The sequence below is a fragment of the Cyprinodon tularosa genome, unplaced genomic scaffold (genome assembly GCF_016077235.1).
Source record: "Cyprinodon tularosa strain WSP-4 unplaced genomic scaffold, ASM1607723v1 ctg36, whole genome shotgun sequence".
Classification (NCBI taxonomy): domain Eukaryota; kingdom Metazoa; phylum Chordata; class Actinopteri; order Cyprinodontiformes; family Cyprinodontidae; genus Cyprinodon; species Cyprinodon tularosa.
This window is the reverse complement of record NW_024039074.1, coordinates 1,027,501-1,046,272: the sequence shown is the minus strand read 5'-3', so window position 1 is coordinate 1,046,272 and position 18,772 is coordinate 1,027,501. Positions and strand designations below refer to the sequence as shown.

The window sequence follows — 18,772 nt, the reverse complement described above, 5'->3', positions numbered from 1 at the left end:
TCCTTTTTGGCGACGAAGAAGAAACCAGCACCCGCAGGGGAAGAGGATGGTCGAATGATTCCAGATTTGAGGGCTGAGTCCACATAATCTTTCATAGCCTGCTGTTCTGGTAGGGACAACGAATAAAGACGTCCCTTGGGTGGTGCAGTTCCAGGAAGTAAATCAATAGCGCAGTCATAGGGCCGATGAGGGGGCAACGAAGTGGCCAGAGACTTGCTGAACACTTCCTTGAGGTCGTGGTAGCAGGTGGGAACCTTGGATAACTCAGGAATATCAGGGTCTAAGTCCTTAGAAGTAGATTGGGTTAATACAGGGGAAAATTTTTTTTCAGAACTAAGTTGGTTCAGGACACAATTGCAGTTCCACGACAGAATAGAACCTGTGGACCAATCAATGTTAGGGTTATGCTGAACTAGCCAGGGATGGCCTAGTATTACAGGATGCTCCGGGAAGTCTGCTAGAAGAAACAAAATCATCTCAGAATGGTGGTCAGGGAAAGTAATCTTGACAGGTTGGGTGTGGTGGGACACTGAGCACAAATGACGTCCATCCAGAGCCGTGGCCTTCAGAGGTTCCTCAAGGGGAACAACCCTTAGGTTTAACTGTTCTGCAAAGCGAGAATCCATTAGGTTAGCATCAGCACCAGAGTCAATAAGAACTTTTAGTTCAATATTCTGCTCAGAAGTGGTGAGCAAAATGGTAGGACAGACACGTTTGGGACTGACTGAAGAGGATGAACAACTCACCAGGGTTGGTTTCTTCTTAGGATTTCTCCTATTATTTGGGCAGGAGGAGACTCGGTGGCCTGACTGACCACAGTACAGGCACAATCCCTCCTGAAAACGGCGTTGGCGCTCCTCAGGAGGAAGACGGGTCCGGCCAAGTTCCATGGGAACCTCAGACGAAACTGGTGGATCAAAAGACAAAGAGGGAGCAGGCTCTGGAGCGAGGGGTCGCCAGGAAGTAGCCCCTGTAGCAGCATTATTTCTCAGTGAAAAGTTGTTGGAAGAGGCTCGTTCCCTCCGACGTTCATACAGTCTTTTATCAATCTTTATCGCCAAAGCGATAAGAGAATCCAAATCCTCAGGTAAATCCAGTGGGGCCAACTGATCCTTGAGTTCACCAGAAAGGCCATCTAAAAAAGCATCAAAAAGAGCTGCAGGATTCCAATCACTGCCAGCTGCCAAGGTGCGGAACTCAATAGCATAGTCTGAGACACGTCTCTTGTTCTGCTGCAGCCGGTTCAAAGCCCTGGCTGCTTCCCGTCCGGGTCTAGTGTGCTGAAAAATCTGGGTGAAACTCTTGGTGAAAAGATCTAGTGACCCACAAATGGCTGAATCTCTCTCCCACTCACTGGTAGCCCAAGCCTCTGCTCTGCCAGAAAGGTGGCTGATAATAAAGGCAATCTTGGATCTGTCCGTTGGGTAGGAGTGGGGGAGCAGCTCAAAATGTAGGCCACATTGTGTTAAAAATGCACGACACTCACCAGAGTCACCAGAAAACCTCTCCGGACGGGCAAGATGAGCAGAAGGTAGTAAAGGTGAAAAGGGCTGGGCAAAAACCCCTTCCTGAACCTGAGATGGTGCTGGATCCTTTATGGTGGGGGGCTGGTCAGAACGCTGAGACCTCTGAACCTTATCCACCAGGAAACTGAGCTGATCAGCAACTGAGGTCATGAACCGGTCTTGTTGCTCACTTAGCTTCTGAATCCCTTGCTGTAAGTGAGCCAGTTGCTCCTCCTGAAGGTTGATGCGTCTCCCCTGGGCACCCAGGGCTTTTAGCACTGAATCAGAGTCTGCTGAGTCCATTTCTTGGCCAGTTCGTACTGTCACAAGGCTTAGAAATGAAGGACTCAAATGCAAGACCTGACACAGTGGATTAAAACTCAAAGTTCTTTTAATTCAGTCCAGGGTTGAACAACAAAAAATCCAGCAGAAACAGAAGTATCAAAAAGCAGAGGCAAGACAGGTCTAAATCCAAGCAGGGGTCAAAAACAAAAGAAAGTTAAATCTAACAGGCAAAAAGGCTGGAACGCTAAGCTCAAAAGACTAAGACGAACTGGCAAAGGGAAGCTGCAAGGGTGGGAACTAAATACTCTAACAAACAAAAGAGGAGCACATACACCAGGTGAATTGCATTAGGCTGTGGCAGATCCTGATTGCAGGAAGGAACTCAGGAAGTGAAGCTGCCTAAAACGAGAGAGGAAATGAGTACCAAAATAAAACAGGAAGTGAAAAGACAAGGTAAAAAAGTGACATCAATCTAACCAGGACTGCCCCTGACAATGCAAACCTATTTTCCTTGTGAATGCTGTTTATGTACAGAAAAAATGGACTGGAATACTACTCCCTATGTAAGTGGTTCCATTTCCATGAATTTCAAAGTAAAACTGCAGACTGTAAATCAAGTGATGCAATGCACTCTGAGCTTCGTCTGCCCGTGGTCACAACATTTGAAGCCGTCTGCAGAGACAGAGAGTCGGGTTCTGAGGCGAGGGATGTTTATAGCTGTGACTCTTTTCCTAATATAACTTTGTGTGGACCTTCAGCTGCCATGAGACCAGAAACAGGTGGGATGTTTTACATGTCAGAGTCTCAGAGGGGCTCTGGACATCTTCCTCGCAGTGGCAGAAGAGAGATGAGACAAAAAGTGGTGCTGGCTGAAAACATAGCACTGAAGCTTCACACTATTTTATAGTTTCAATATAAAGTCAACACACAACCAAGGTCTTGACCCAGACATTTCAAGTGTTGTATTTATATATATATATCCCACACAGACACCACATTCTTTAAGAAGAAGAAAACCTTTAAACCTAAGGACGAATTTCAGGTATCACAAACTGAAACCAAAACACAACTTGTTTCAATTTGCAGCCTTAATAATCCAGTGTGGGCTCTGTCAGACATAGTGGTGTTACAAAACTACATGGATTAAGCAGTTTTAAGGGAAAGTGCTGGTCTATTGTGACATGTATGTGCAGACACATGATTGTGTCCTGGGAACCTGGAGCGATGAAGCCCAGGGACCGACTATAAGATGACCCCTGCATATCGAGATGATGCATTTAAGCATAATTTAATTATTCATCTTAATAAATGCTGAAGTTTAAACAGCTACAAATGTGAATAAAAACATTTAGAGGCTTCTTTGCAGTTTTTTTCATTACCACTGCTAATTATTCTTTTTTCCCCACTTTTGAATTTACCTTCATCATTCTGTTTTAGTTGCCTTTGTTTCCGTCCTGTTTCTTCCTAAATTTGTTCATCCCTTCCTTTCTTGTTTCACACTTCACCTTCCATCCATACTGTTAAAGTTTCCTTTCTTGCCTCATTTTATCAATCCCCCTTCCTCACCCTTTTAAATTATCATCACCAGCGCTGCATCCTTCTTTTAATTCTTCATTTTTTGTCATCCATCTTTATTACATTTTCATTTGTTTCCATAATTCCTTCCTTTAATTTTCATTTTCCCATCTTTCTATCCACAATTACTGTTCATGTATTTTCTCGGTTTAATGTTTCCATACTTACAATTGTTTATGTTCTCTTTCCTTCTGTGCACTAATTTCTCCACTTCTCCAAAATTTGGTTTCTGGCTTTCTTACCTACCTCTTTTTTTTTTTTTTTTTTTTTTTTTTTTTTTTATCAAAATAAGCTTTTTTTGTTCCTCTCTTCCTGCTAATGACTCTTTCATCCTATCTTACTTGTTAATCTCCTCATTTATATGTAGGGGGTTTGAAGGAAGTCATTATGGTTTTATACTCTGCCCATTATTGTTTTATTCTCTAACTTTAACTACTCAGGTGGGAGGAGGCAAAATATAATTTCTGTAAACTTAGATGTAAAAGCTGAAAATAAATCTCATTAGAGTTTCAGGAGTTTTTTTTTTTTTCTTTTTGTCAAGAATTTCTGACAAATAAGGATATCTTTTAAATTTGTATTTACATAGCTGGAACAGAAGCTCCTGCCTTGCACAGTATGAAGTATGTTATTTGTATCTTTCATCTAAAAACTGTCCTTAGGGGATAGCACAAACCCTATGTATTCCAATAAGTGCAATCAAGCATGGCCAGCCTGTGGTTTCGTTACGCTTCCAAAGGTCTACAGAAAACAGAAAAAAAACTTTAAAAAAATGGGGATAATAAGACCCTTTGAAATATCTCTGTGGGATCTTTGGATCTGAAAGTTTTCCATCTGAAGATAAACAAGTTCCCAAGGGTGTAATTTTGGAGTATATATCATACTTCTTGAAGATAGGTTGATATTTGGAGAAAAAACACAGCAAATCTTTCAGAAACACACCATGAAAGGCGCTTTATAAATAAACTTAACTTACTTTAGTGACTGCCTGAAAGTTGTTTGGGTTAACAGTTATGAGAGGAGAAAGTTGAACTGGAAACTGAAGAGAAACTTGAGATTTACTAAAACTTTAACAACTGCTTTAATCCTGTACTATCCATTTCGTGTCAACAGTAAAATGATGACTGTGTGATCTATTAAAATCAAACTTTGTTTTTCTAGAAAAATCCACTTAAATATAATAGTGTCCTGCCAGACGTATCAAAGAGGCCGATGGAAACAGTGAGCACTCCAAAAGCAATATTCTAATTTTTTTTATAATTTGGCCAAAATGCAAATGAAAGATAGAAATATAAAGAGGCAGCATATCTAGAACCTCCACCAAAAGGAAAAAAGTGGTGGTAACAGATGAAGCAGTCATTTACCAACTTAATGACCTAACTGGTTGCTTTCCTCTAGGGATTTCTGTTTTTCTATGCTTGTTTTTACACTGCATTATCTTTTTATTGGTTCTGTTAAAGCAGATCTCACATATAAGCATATTTTTTGTCCAGATTAAGCTAAACATACAACCATTCCAACCCTGATAAATAAAGTTGAATCTATGTCTAAAGTCTTCAGCATTAGCCTGTGTTGGGTCGTGTGTCAAGTAAACGCAGACAGTCAGCTGCAGTCTGTCCACACTCTGCTTGTTGTTTATTTATAGCAGCTTATTCCCCAAAGGGACAGAGCAACTGAAACCAAATGTTATGAGGAAAAGGGGCAAGCAGCCAACCCACTCCTTGGTGGAAAAGGTTGGATCTGGAGACAACTGGCTTTCCGAAAGTTAGTTCAAGCTCCAACGCTCTCAGAAACTATGTTTACAAGGTGGTAATAAGATTTGGAGCAGAGTAATTCAGAAGCAGAGTAAACTAAAGGAGGAACTTTACTTTAAGTTGGAGTAGGAAGTTCCCTGCAATCAGAGCTGGACCCTCCTACCCGCCCACCAACATTCACATGTAATGAGCATTCACAACAAGGCAGTGAAACCAAACTTACCATGTTTTCTTTCCTTTGTGTTCCCCCCCTCCTGTGATATACTCCTTTATTTCCCTCCCTCCTGGGCTCTTGGTGAGCTCTGGTGAAAATCAACGAGTGTCAGGAAGATAAAAATGGAACAAAGCTGCTGCTGTGAAACTGCATGAGGCCTTCAATGACCAAAGCAGAGTCAAGGCAGCCACCTCTTTACTATTCCCCTCCCCTCTGACTTGTTCGCCTGTCAGCTTTTCCAACAACTAACTGCTCCCCGCCTCCTCTGTACGAGCCTCTGAGTTTGGTAGTCGTTTCCTGGACGCTTGGTGACCCTCCTCTCTTACTCTTTCCTTTTTTTCAGAAGTGGCTGCTCCACTGTGGAGAGTCTTATTGCTCCAGCCTCCTGTCTCTGTGCTCCAACCCTGCCTTCCTGCCAGATTTAGAACACATGTGGGCTTCGGATCTCAAGTTTAAAGAGGCGGGACTCACCCCAGAGTGTTATTTTGCCATGACAACCTCCTTTATTTTCCCAGCCTACTGTCACTGTGCTTTATGGGCAAATATATCAGATACAGGCCTGACAATCAGAAAGGTGCCTAACCGTGTGAAATGACCTGAAAGTTTCTTACTAACTGCAGTTCCAATACACTAAAAGATGAGGAAACGATCATTTTAAAATTCATGTTATGGGGACTATGTTCATGAAAACATTTGGCTGAAGTCTGTGCACAAAAATGGACTTTGCTCTTAATGATGGCAATTTGAATATTAATATAGAGAAAAGTATGAACAGAATTAATTTTGTTAATATCTATAAGCACAGTATGTCTGCTAAAGAGGAAGACGTGGTGAAACTGTGAAAATATGTGTGGTATGAGACTGAGCCCTCTGACTGTTAAGTGTTTATCGAGAGAGACAATCCGGGAAAAGAAACAGTCTCAGCAGTGCTGACCTGATGGTAAAGGTCTGAGCAGTTTGGGCCAAGGATGTGTGAGGTCTGCAGAGATGTGGAATTGTTTGTATGATCTGAACCTGTCTTGATTTGTGGATGAGCCATACAGAGGTAGATATGCACAAAACAGACTGAACTTTAGACAAGGTGGGATGAAAGATATAGCCAATACTTGATCATGATATATTTCTTACGGTATATTTTGGTCGATACAATAATTCAAACATCACATCCTTGTAAATAATAAAAAATCCTCAGATAAAACTGTCAAGTCTATGAAACTACCCTAATATAGCATCTTCAAAATGTTCAGTTTAACAAAACATAAGAAAATATGTATTTTCATGGCTACAAAGAGATAAAATGCATATTTTAACCAGATGATTATCTCAGCCTATTATATTTCCCTGGAAATTGGTTTTTATTAGCTTTCATATTTCCAATAAGAAAAATACGAAAAAACCTGAAAGACTATGCTCACAGATTATATAATAAACTACCAAAAAACTCATAGCTAACTTCAAAATACAAACTAAAGGTCATCAGTCAATTTTCTAACATCTCTCTTTAGATGGATCCTTACTGACACTGTAGGAAGCCCCTTCTGTTTCTGTCATTCAAGCCATCTACACCTCTGTCCTAGAACTGATTTATATTGTTTGTTTCTTAATAAATGCCTGGTTTAGCTGGTGTTTCTCATCATAATCAAAACTAAGCAGATCAAAGCCTTATTTTTTACCTAGTCACAGCGAATTTTGTCAACATTAGTACTCTCAGGATTAAAAAAATACAATGATCCACATTGATTAAATGAACATTGATCTTTTGATATTGATGCAAAATGTATACATCAGCCTATACCATCATCTTTGAATTATCCCTTTAGTTTGAAATTTAAAAAAGCAAGAGAGGTAAACAGGTTTCTATTATTATTCTTTTTACAGTTAAAATAATGATTTTGATTTCAGTCCCCAATAAGTTAAAACTTAGAAATAAAATGGTCTTGACAACTGAGGTGGTTTTGGTGAGCTGATATTAATATCTGAATTGTGAAAGATGGGCAGTTTATATATTACAGTACTGCTCTTAGATTTGTGATACTAATAGAATGGAAGATGGTATTGTGACAGTCTTTGTTATATCTGCAATGTCACATCGTATTGTGATGAAGCTGGTGATTTACTGTCTTCCTAATTAGGAACCTTACCTAGAGCAAACCAAACATGGCAGGGATTAGTTCAGTCAAAACAAATTTATCAAATCATAGAAAACATATTGACCTGTGCTATATATATATATATATATATATATATATATATATATATATATATATATATATATATATATATATATATATATATATATATATATATATATATATATATATATATATATATATAAAATATGAGACATATAGAATCAAGGTAACTTCAACAGAACCTGTCCGACATTATGGAATTAAGATGTCAAAAATAAATAATACATCATAAAAACTCTGACATTCATCATCTGGAAAGGGCTAAAACTGTCTAGAAAAATGTTTTAAACAAAGAAAAGAACAGTAAAGTTTATAGCCATGCATCTTTCTATAAATGACCAGCCAAACCAAACATATTCATAATACTTGGTAGAGTTCCTATGAGTAACGTTAGAGGTCCAAAATCTAAATACCTTGTGACCAAAAACAATGAAATAATCTTTCTCACATTCTCAGAAGACAAATGATCCCAAAGGATGTAGAGGAAAATGTCCTAAGGACCGACAACAAGACAGTTATTAATAGAAATTTTAAATATCTGCAATAAAACTGCCTATACAGTAAATGTGTGGAAATTGTATGAACTATACACACAAAATGACTCATATTTGCTTGAATTTGTATATGTTCTTTATTTGTTTTCTAGCAGTTTTGTTGTTTCTTTTGATGTATATGGATTTTTCTCTCAACTACTCAACAGATTGGTTGTGCAATTTAAAAGCTAGATCGTCAGCATGTGAGTTATGAAGAACAGAGAACGATTTAAAGAATGCAAATTCCTCTCTCCCACTTTAATGTTCTGCGGCCTGACAGCGAGGGAGGAAAAGCTTTGGAAAGCTTCTCCTACAAAGCTCCATTTTCTTTCCCCCTCTCTTCCTGCCTCTTCTCTTTACAGACACACTGATCCCATTCTCTCTGCCAGCTTGTTTGTGGCGAAACTGATTCTGGTAGGTTGGGTGAATACTTTTGTGCTTTGATGGTGCATCAAGTAGTTTCACAGCAGAGGGTCTTTGATAGCAAGAAAGAAGGGTTCTTCGTTAGTAACAGGTAAAGAAAACAGCTTCTAAAAAAACTCAAAAAAGGGTTAAGCTACAAATAGTCTTACACCCTAAATCTCCATTTCTCCCCAGTGTGTTTTAATGTCTACAAATAACATTTTGATGTTTTCTCCCTTTTACTGCAAGAGAGCCCAAAACTCTGAAAAAAAAAAAGAACAGTAAGACTGATTGTCCAAAAGACGAGAAAAGTCCTGAACCATAAGGGCGGAGCTTTGATGAAAGCCACAGAGAGGAGGAGAGGTTGTCTGTTGTCCCTAAACTGCTGATCGAGCTTCACTTGATGATGTATTAATCAATAAATACAAGGGAAGCCCCCTTCTATGGGTTCTGTGAAGAAAGAAGAAAAACTGTATGGCTGTTTAAAATAATTAACATATAAACAGGGCAGATATACTTAAAAAAGATCAACTTCTGCAAAGTTAAACAATTAAAGTTACCATGCATTACAATGTTTTGTTAGCGTGTTAGTAGTAGTAACATTTTTAGCTAAAGTCTCTCAAGAAACACCGTCCTAAGCCAATTTTTTTCACCACTTCCCACAAATAAGAGATCATACTATATAAAATAACCTAACTTTACTGCTTCAAACCAGGAAGTTGAAGACTTATTGTAACAGACAAACTCTTATCAGTTAGCTTGTATTTAGGATGAAAAAATAAAGGGGTCGGGAAGGGGTTGTCAGTGCTTAGCTGACATGGACAATGGACATGACACAGAAAGGCCTGAACACACCGGACATGATTTGCCCTCCGATCTGACAGAAAATCAGATTGCATGAGGTTGTACCGTAGCACTTTAATCTCATTGAAGTTATGGTTGGTCAGCCCACACACGATTCTCTGTAACTGTGCTTGCATAGATCTGACTGAAACAAACCAGAGGTCTATTTCAGTCAATCCACTCAGAAATTCAGCAGCAATGGTATAATTCAGACAGGAACAGAGACCGTTGCAAGGTTAAAACACATCTGCTTTTGGGAAAATACAATTTAAAATGTTTAAATTGCAAGAGAAAATCAGCCAGGTTTGTTCCATTTGGAAACACAGGATTTATACACAGCAGGAAGGGCACACTCAGACTTCCACAGTCATGGAAGGAGCCCAGGAGAGCAGAAAAAATGATACAGAGTATCAGACATTTTTGAACTTCAAGTAAAACTATTTGAAATAACTAGGATGCTAAATAACTGTTGAGACAATGCGGGCTTATCGTGCTTTACTCTTCAAATAGAAAAATATGTTCGTCAAACTTTACAAAACGCTCACTGAGAATAAATTTTCAGTGGTCTTACCCAGTTACATACTATTAAACAGTCTGTGGCAGTGTTTTCTTTCCTTTCAATGTAGTTTCCTTTTCTTACTTGTACTCGTCGTCTTCCACCTATCCAGAACCAGGTCCCAGAGAAAACAGTCTCAGCAGAGACTCCCAGACTTCCCTGTCCTACTCCTACTCCAGCTGGGGGGAACCCCAAGGCCTTCCCAGACAAGCCCAGAGACTTACTCTCTGCAGGGTGTGTTGGGTGGTCCCCTGGGCCTGTGCACCGGTGTGTTATGAGATGGGGTGCAGCATTTAGGCTACGATTGATTGCCCAGATCGGCTCTCCTTTCTTTACATTAGAAAAAGCACAAATTTTTACCTTTCATAATTTGGCATCTGTCTCTACTACCTTGGCAGCTGCCTTTACTACCAAAATGGGGGCATCTCCAGGCAGTGGCCAAGAACAGTTCTTCACAATTTCAGAGAATAAGCCGCTTAAAACACTACAAACCAGACATCAATCCTGCATCTATGATTGCCAACACCTGCTGGAGCTACAGTCACAAAATGTTTTAAATACAGACATTCTTGACCGTTTAAAAAGTTGCAGAGAGCTACTGGCGAAGGTAAACAAAACAACAGTGGGATCACCTACCAGGCCAAGCCAACAGATGCACGAGATGGAGGAAGTGAGGCTGCATCTAGATCGATCGACATTTTCTGCTCTCCAGACATCGAGTTTCTGACTGTTAACTGCAGACCATTCTATCTGCCCAGAAAGTTCAGTGTGGTTAGCATCACTGCTGTTTACGTGCCCCCCAGTGCTGAAACAAAAGAGGCCATGAAGACTCTATATCAGGCATCTGTATCTTATCATCTCTGAGCTTCAATCTGCACACAGAAAGGGTGTTTTCATCATTGCTGGGGATTTCAATCTGGCTAACTTGACCCCCGGTAGATGCAGCAAACACTGACCTCCTAAATGAACTGCACAACTTCTTTGGAAGGTTTGAGGCACTAAACAAAACTCCAGCAGTGAAAGCCGTTCCACACCAGGGGTAGGAGGCACTAAACCTGGACATAGATGAATTGACGAAAACTCTGAAGAGAACCAACCCTAGAAAAGCCCCAGGCCCTGATATCATGCCTGGACGGGTGTACAAGGAGTGTGCAGATTGGCTGGCTGGTGTCCTCACAGACATTTTCAACACCGCGTTGGACACATCCGTAGTGCCAACATGCGTGAAGTCTGCCACCATTATTCCAGTCCCAAAGAAGCCTCAGGTCACCTCACTCAATGATTACCAGCCTGTCACACTGACTCCAATCATGATTACGTGCTTTGAAATGCTGGTTAAAGAACACATCATCTCTAGTCTGCTGCCCACATTAGACCCGCTCCAGTTCGCCTACCGATTGAACCACTCCACTTAGGACGCCATCTCTGCTGCTCTTCACCTGAGCCTACCACACCTGGAGGAGAAGAACACCCACGTGCGGATGCTGTTTGTGGACTTCAGTTCAGCCTCCAATTCCATCATCCCATAGCATCTGATAGGAAAACTGATGAAAAAGCTGGGCTTCAATACATCCCTCTGCAATTGACTGCTAGACTTCCTCACAGACAGACCTCAGTCAGTCCGGGTCAGACAGAACACCTCTGATGTTATCACCCTAAGCACAGGCTCCCCTTAGGGCTGCGTCCTGAGCCCCCTGCTGTTCACCCTGATGACACACGACTGCGTCCCCAGGTTCACCACCAATCACATCGTGATGTTTGCAGACAACATCACGATGGTGGGCTTCATCAGAAACAACAATGACGTGGACTACAGGGAGGGGGCGGAGCCGCTGGTGCAGAGATAACAGCCTGATCCTGAACGTGGAGAAGACAAAGTAGATCATCGTCAACTTCAGGAACAACTGGCCTAACCACGCTCCACTGCTCAACAGCTCCTCTGTAGAGGTGGTCAACAGCACCAAATTTGTGGAGGTGCACATCACAGACACCCTCAATTGGACTGTAAACACCACCTCACTGGTCAAAAGGGCACAAAAACGCATGTATTTCCCGCAGAGGATGAGGAGAGCCCACCTGCCCCCACCTATCCTCACCACCTTCTACAGAAGCAACATAGAGAGCGTTCTGACCAGTTGTCTCCCTCTGGGGTGTGGAAGCTGCATCATCTCAGACAAGAAGAAGGTGAGAAGAGTGGTGAGAATTAAAGACAAATCCATTAAAGAAATTTGATCTCAATACTGCCCGTCCAGAGCCCTTAACAATATAAATGATCCCTCACACCACCACCATGGACTGTTCTCCCTGCTGCCCTCTGGGAAGAGACTTTGAAGCATCCGATGCAGGTCCAGCAAATTTCAGAACAGTTTCTTCCCCACTGCCATTAGACTGCTGAATGTAAAATAGGTTTTATAAAAACAAAAAAACAAAAAACAAAACTGAATGTTGGAATCTGTAAATCATATACAATCATATGTTTACATTTATTACTGCTGTTTAATAAATGTAAATGAAAATGTCTTGAGACCTGTACTGAACGAAATTGTGTTTTGTATACACTCTGTGTGTAAAAAATGACAATAAAGTCTGTCTAAGTCTAAAGTCAAATGCGGGACACTGTTCTTAATTGTTGGATGTGATATTTTTCTTCCTGTCACATTGACAGACAAAAGTGCTACCTGTCTTTAAGGTTCTGATAACATTCCACTGATTACCTCCCATTGAGATCATTTGTTTAATCCTGACAAAAGGAACAACAGCAATTGTGTCTCCATTGAAGTGATTGTTTCAAAACTAAGGCCAGTCTTACTTAATTAAGCTAAAACGTGTTCATACCAATGGAAGATACAGAAAAGGAATATCTTTATATATACAACTAGTAAGGCTTTGTTCACACAGCTGAGAATTGTGATCTAATTCCAATCTTTTTACAATCCAAAACACAGATATGAGGCCCCTTTATATGTGTTAGTAAGTCAGTTACACATCTGATATTGTCAGGCTGAGTAGAGGTTTGTGGAGAACAAATATCCAAAGATGGAGGCAGAGATGGTTTGTTACAGATTTAATGATGAGGTTGGTGCCAACAGAAGCATAAATCCAGAAATAACAAACGTGGTAACACAGGAACAGAACTTCAGGACAGGAATCCAGCAACGAATAACTGCAGAGGGGGAGTATATACCGTATATGCCAAACAGGAAAATTAAATATGTATCAACAATTTAGGAGCAGTTGTGGACAGATGTAGCTAGAAGGGAGTTAAGGGGAAAAAGAGGGGCACTAGGGGACAATGGAGAGTAACAAGGGAATTCAACAGGTCTTATATATCTATGATATAACTAGGAAAGAACTTAAATGAAGCTAAAAGGGAATTAATCTAATGAATGGATATACAACAGAACAACTAAGGGGAAAGTAGAGGATAGGGAAAGGTATTGGAGATAACTTAAGATAACTGACTTTAAATTACTCTATGGGAATCATGATTTAAAGATAACAGTAAACAGCGAATGGCAAAATAAAACTACAGCAAAGACTAAAGAATGTTGAAAAAGAGATAACTGAAAAAACACCTAAATGAATAGCTAAACTAAGAGGTAATTCAAAAGTGATATAAATCTTAAACACTGAATAACATAAATCAAAGCTTAACTAAAAACATGTGAAAACTTGAACAGAACCAAAAACCCACAGCAGCAGATCATAAGAGATATATTTTTAAAGTCTCTTAATTCTGAACAATCATGTCGTATTTTATCTGACAAATGAAAAACTCTCAGAGTGACCCGTGGTTTTATGCGATCAAAGATTCCAGAGACAGAAAAATGTGCAAAATTTACAGCTAGTTGCTTTTAGTAAAAAGTTGCTAAAGGGGTCTTGAAAGTTGCTAAATGTAGTGAAAAGGTCCCTTTGTTGGCAGTGGTAGTGGCAGTAGTGGCAACAATGGCCCTCTGTTAACTGTTGAGCTGTTTTTCCTTACCTTCATTATTAGATCAGATTAGGAGATCATATGAATCATTTAAGTCACATTCTATAGATTGCAGCTCTATGTTGATCCACCAATGCACCTGACGTGTTACATAGTCAACCTGACCGACCAATCACAGTGAATAACTGGTAGTGATGCACTTACTTAGCTGCCTCATTTTTTTGTGTGAACCAGTACCCACATAGAACGTCTTTAAACATGTATCTGGATCAACCTCCTGAGTTAGCAAACCAAATTTGTGCCTTTTTGGAACTAAGGTCAAGACCAGCAAATATACTCTGAAGAGCTGCAATGGCTCCCAGGGCCACATTTTAGACATCCCTGGTTCACACTTAGCAGTAAAGTTTCGATGGCTTTAAGAAGTTTGGATCTTCCAGTACACATAATAGATTTGGCAACCTATTATCACATCATAATATTCAAACCAAAACCTCATTCTATGCTTTCTGAGCTTTTAAACATGGAAAGAATCCAAAATAGAACTAAGGAAAGAAAGACACAGGACAAATGATAGAAATATTTTGGGTTTTGTATCTTCAGGAGCTTTTTTTTTTAACACGCTAGAAGTAACAATACTTCTAGCTGTATCTCAGTTATTTTACTTTTGAAATGTTTCATTTTTAATGTATCTGTTATTATTTTTTACCTCAAAGATAAAATAATGAATCAGTTTTTGTGTGAAACGTAAGCAAACAATTTAAATTGCAAATTAGGCTGTTATGCTGCATTTCTATGTGGTCAGATGGATTTTGGACATCTTTTCCACCCATATTTCAGCTCTAGCAGATGTCTTTGTCTCACCTGTCCCTCAATCCTGGTGTTTCTCTGCACCCCACTCTAACTGTATTATACACAAATTTTGTTGTTTTTATTATTTTGCTGTGTGGATCGCACTTAACCCCTTGAACCCTACGGACCCACCGGCGGGTCCAGCTGCTACATGACCTCGTAGTTTTACCAAACCCCCAGTATTGATGTAAAAAACATATTTGGCACAGTTTGGTGACATTTATGGATAAATGTGCCAAAATGGCCTCTCCGCCTAAGAAATTTCTCACTAATACCATTCTAAAATAAATATGATTCATCTGATTGAGTCCAAATTTGGTATATTTTTACACAACATTTAGATTTGAAAGTCTGTACTACTTTTTTGTGCTATAAATAATATTTTGGTAGTGTTTTGCAATGTTTATTTCAGAGAAAATTTTGGCGAGGTTCAAAAAATGCAAAATATTTTGTATTTTGTCCCTAATATTTCAGGCAGGGTCAGAGCTACAATGGTGCTGACACCAGAAAACCATTCTATGACATCTTACCTTTACAGACGTACCAAAAGTTTCTTCTTAAATCTAATAGCTTTGAGGCTATAAGTTATTTACTTTTGTGTGTTTTTGTCAGGCAGAAATTTAGTTATATACCCTTAGGGTGTAAGAGGTTAAGGCAGGAAAATCCCCATCCAGGTCCTTTAAGCGAGAGCATCCAGATCTTTCCAAGCCTGGTTTTTTTGAGTGTGTAAAAAAAGCCAATTACAGAGTGAAACCAGAGCAGCAACAGGGTTTAAGAGCTGCAACAAGCACAGGTGACCTTCTGTTTAAGATGCTGTCATAAATAAATATGACTATTTATTTCAAACTCCAAGTGGAATCAAATTACCTTCTATTTTGTTTGCTTTGTTTTGGACCTCAAGCTGTGAGCCTGATTCTGCTTTCTAAAATAAACCAGGGTGAAGATGTTCAAACACTACAGTGATGAAACGTCATGTTTGCCATGATTTCCCTGAACGTCTCACTGAGATATCTAAGCATTGAAGTTATGAGTTTCTAGGACATCGGGCTTTCACTTAAGGAAGAAGTACATATCAGAATGATTGAATTAATATTTTTATTTGGAATGAAAATTAGCTCATATGCCTCTATCAATAAATTAGATATTGAAAAAAATATTTCAGCAAATACTCAACTCAATTGGGAAATATTTTGAAAATACAGAGTTGCGTAGAGGATATTACTCCATTCCCATATAAGCCCTCAATTTAAGGTTGCAAGAAACAAGTTCAAAAGACACAGCTCCTCTCCTAATCTACACTGTAACAAATTGCCCTGTATTTTTACAGTAAAATGCTGGCAGCAGGGTTGCCAGCATTTTACTGTTAATTATACAGTACCCTTACTGTAATCAACTTTACAGTATATTACTGTCACAAAAGAAATCTTTTGATTACAGCACATTGCTGTTTTTATCAGATTTACAGTAGACTACTGGCAGCTGTGTTGCCAGTATATTACAGTTTTTCTATGGTCATTACTGTTGAATTCACATACAGCTTACTACTGTAAATTTCCAATACAAAATAGAAACATAAAAAAAAACACTTAGAAAATGTAAGTTCCATCATGTCAACCAACATTTATTTGCGAAAAAAAAGAACCAACTCAAACATTGATTCATACACAGTCTTTAGTGGGCCACATAATAAAGAAGAAGGTTTTGAAACGACAACGTATGTGTGCCTTAAACCTAAACATTTTCTACAAGAATGTTAAGGGTAAACTGTCCAAAGTAAGTCGTATTCTGGAAAAACAGTAAGAAAATCACCATCTATTTTGTAAAATAAATTTCTTAATAACTGATTTAAAGAGTTTTTGAATAAAGCATGAATTGTGGCCTTTTGATTAGTCTGAAATAAAATAAGTATGAAAGAAATTATGGAAATAATGCATTGTACAACTCAGCACACTACTTTTTCAATACAAAATACTACTTTTAGTTGAAGTGAGGACCAATATGATGCAACATGAAACAAATGAAACATTTAACTTTCAATCTAAAGCATAGAAAAAAATTGCGAATTTTAGTTTGATAAAAATTTAAATCAAACATTTAGACTTGAATTTCCTTTAGGGCAAAATCAGAGCTCCAACTTCAAATGATAAAACAATGACACAATATACAACACACTGCCAAGATAAGTTAAACATTGTGCCTGTACAGTCAAAATTACAAATTAAATCTTAATAACAGAAAGTGGGAGCCTTAACAAAATTTATGCTATAAATTAAAAGAGAGGTCTAAGATTATGCTGACCCTTAAACCAAAAAAAATCTCTCAAGAACACTCCTGTTCAGGGACGAGTTGCCTTCATGCCTGTATAGTTTTTTGTTTGTTTGTTTTTGCACGGAGGGGCAACAATAGCTGGTTAGAAAGTTCTCACTAACCTATATGAAATTCCACTCAAAGTCCATGAGGTTTTTTAGCAGAGTTGAAACACGAGGGTTGACAGTGACCGACTTCTTTTTAACAGTTTTTCCTGTCCTCTTGAAGACGATCTTGCCACAGCTGGCCTTGGTCCCTCTTTCAGGGTTGATATCACGAAAGCGCCTGAAAATGCAGTAATTTCAGATTAGCATATGATGCTTAAGGAGTCAGGGTTTAAGGGGTGCTAGGTGGGAAAAAGGGGGGGCGGACAGACGGACACAAACCTTACCTCTGGATGAATTCAAGTGTGCATGCAGCCTCTTCTTGATATTGTAGATTAAAGATGTAGTACACTGAAAACAGTGCAGCAAGCCCTGTCACAAAGGTTGGTTGAATGCCCTCACAACATGGCTCTCAAGACTGATCATCCAGTGCCCAGCAGTCACATGGTCTTTTCCACCTGAAAAATAAAATAAAAAAAATTATAACAAGTATTGTGACTTCTACAAATTACCTTTACCATTATTTCTAAAACAACATTTATTTAAAGATATTGTGTTTCATGCAATACAAATAAATCAAAACCTTGTCTCATCTGCATGTTATTGTATCGTATTGTCGTAAAAATCTTAAGCCACAATGGCTTTTATTTTTCTTTGCAAAGTTATGGCCATCTTTATTCATTCTCCAGTTAGGTCATCTTTCTTAAGATTTCTACTGACAACCTAAGAACATATGAGCTAAATCTTAAAAAAAAGAAGTTTCGACAGGCAAAGTTGATATTGACCTAACCGTGTGATCTCTGCTGCCACTCAGCTTATCGTGAACTCTTGGCAAAACTAGATATAAATTTGTAGCTTATCTTTGACAGCTGTTTTGTGATCAACTTCCTTTGATTATTTCATTTTTTTTTTAATGACATTATTTTTAAACAAAATTGTAATTTTTCCATCTGTCAAATTCTTTGATCGTTGGCTTTTTGAATGGAATTGTAATAGAATGCACGTTATGCTTGACCCCCCAAAAAACCCAAAATAATCAACCAGAAGCTTTTTTGTGTGTTTTGTAGACAAATGTACACAGGGTACACTAAATACTCACTTTGGGCTGCAGAACACATTTTTTCAGAAAATTCTTTGAGGTATGGTGACCTATTTTCTGTCATGTCTGGTTGTATTATAATTCAAGGACTGAAAAATAAATATAGTCACTGAAACTTTGCAGTCCATGTCAGTTAACAGTGTACTCAGAGAGTAGTATCAGGCGTGGGGTTAAAGGCAGGTTGAAGGTCTTCTCAACATCAGTCACTGTGGCAGATGACTGTAAAGAACAAAGAAATATTAGTAAGAACATTAGTTCCTCAGGATGAATTCAGATGTCAACAATTCAGTGAAATATATCAGAATAATTATGAAAATAAATTAACAAAACTAACATCTGTGGAAAGGATGAGGCCATCTGTGCTCTCTTTGAAATGGGCCATCAGTAGCTGGACAACATGAAGTGCCACCTCAGCATCTTCATCCTAAGAGAAAATTTAAACAGTTTTCTGCCAAGTCAACTTTGTGAAACTCCAAATTCCCAGTTGATATCCATTCACCAATTTCACTTCAGCAGCTAATCATAGCAATTCAAGTCAAATTGCACAAAAGAAAGAAAAAGAGCTTCCAAACATGTCCATATTTGTAAATATGAATCATCAAAAAATAACTAAGTAACAATGAAAA

General features: G+C 38.8%; 1 protein-coding gene across 2 annotated transcripts in view; it reads right to left on the bottom strand.

The window, feature by feature from the left end:
• The window catches only part of sgcd (sarcoglycan, delta (dystrophin-associated glycoprotein)), a 376,854-nt gene that overhangs the window by 163,769 nt on the left and 194,313 nt on the right, over window positions 1-18,772 (bottom strand). The window contains exon 1 of one of the 2 annotated variants that reach the window (XM_038295796.1): window positions 5,340-5,682. The exons of the other annotated variant lie outside the window; for it this stretch is intronic. Coding sequence (XP_038151724.1) covers window positions 5,340-5,342 — 3 coding nt within the window. The 5' untranslated portion in view covers window positions 5,343-5,682. Of the gene's footprint in view, window positions 1-5,339; window positions 5,683-18,772 lie in introns of those variants that run through there. 2 annotated transcript variants of the gene reach the window in all.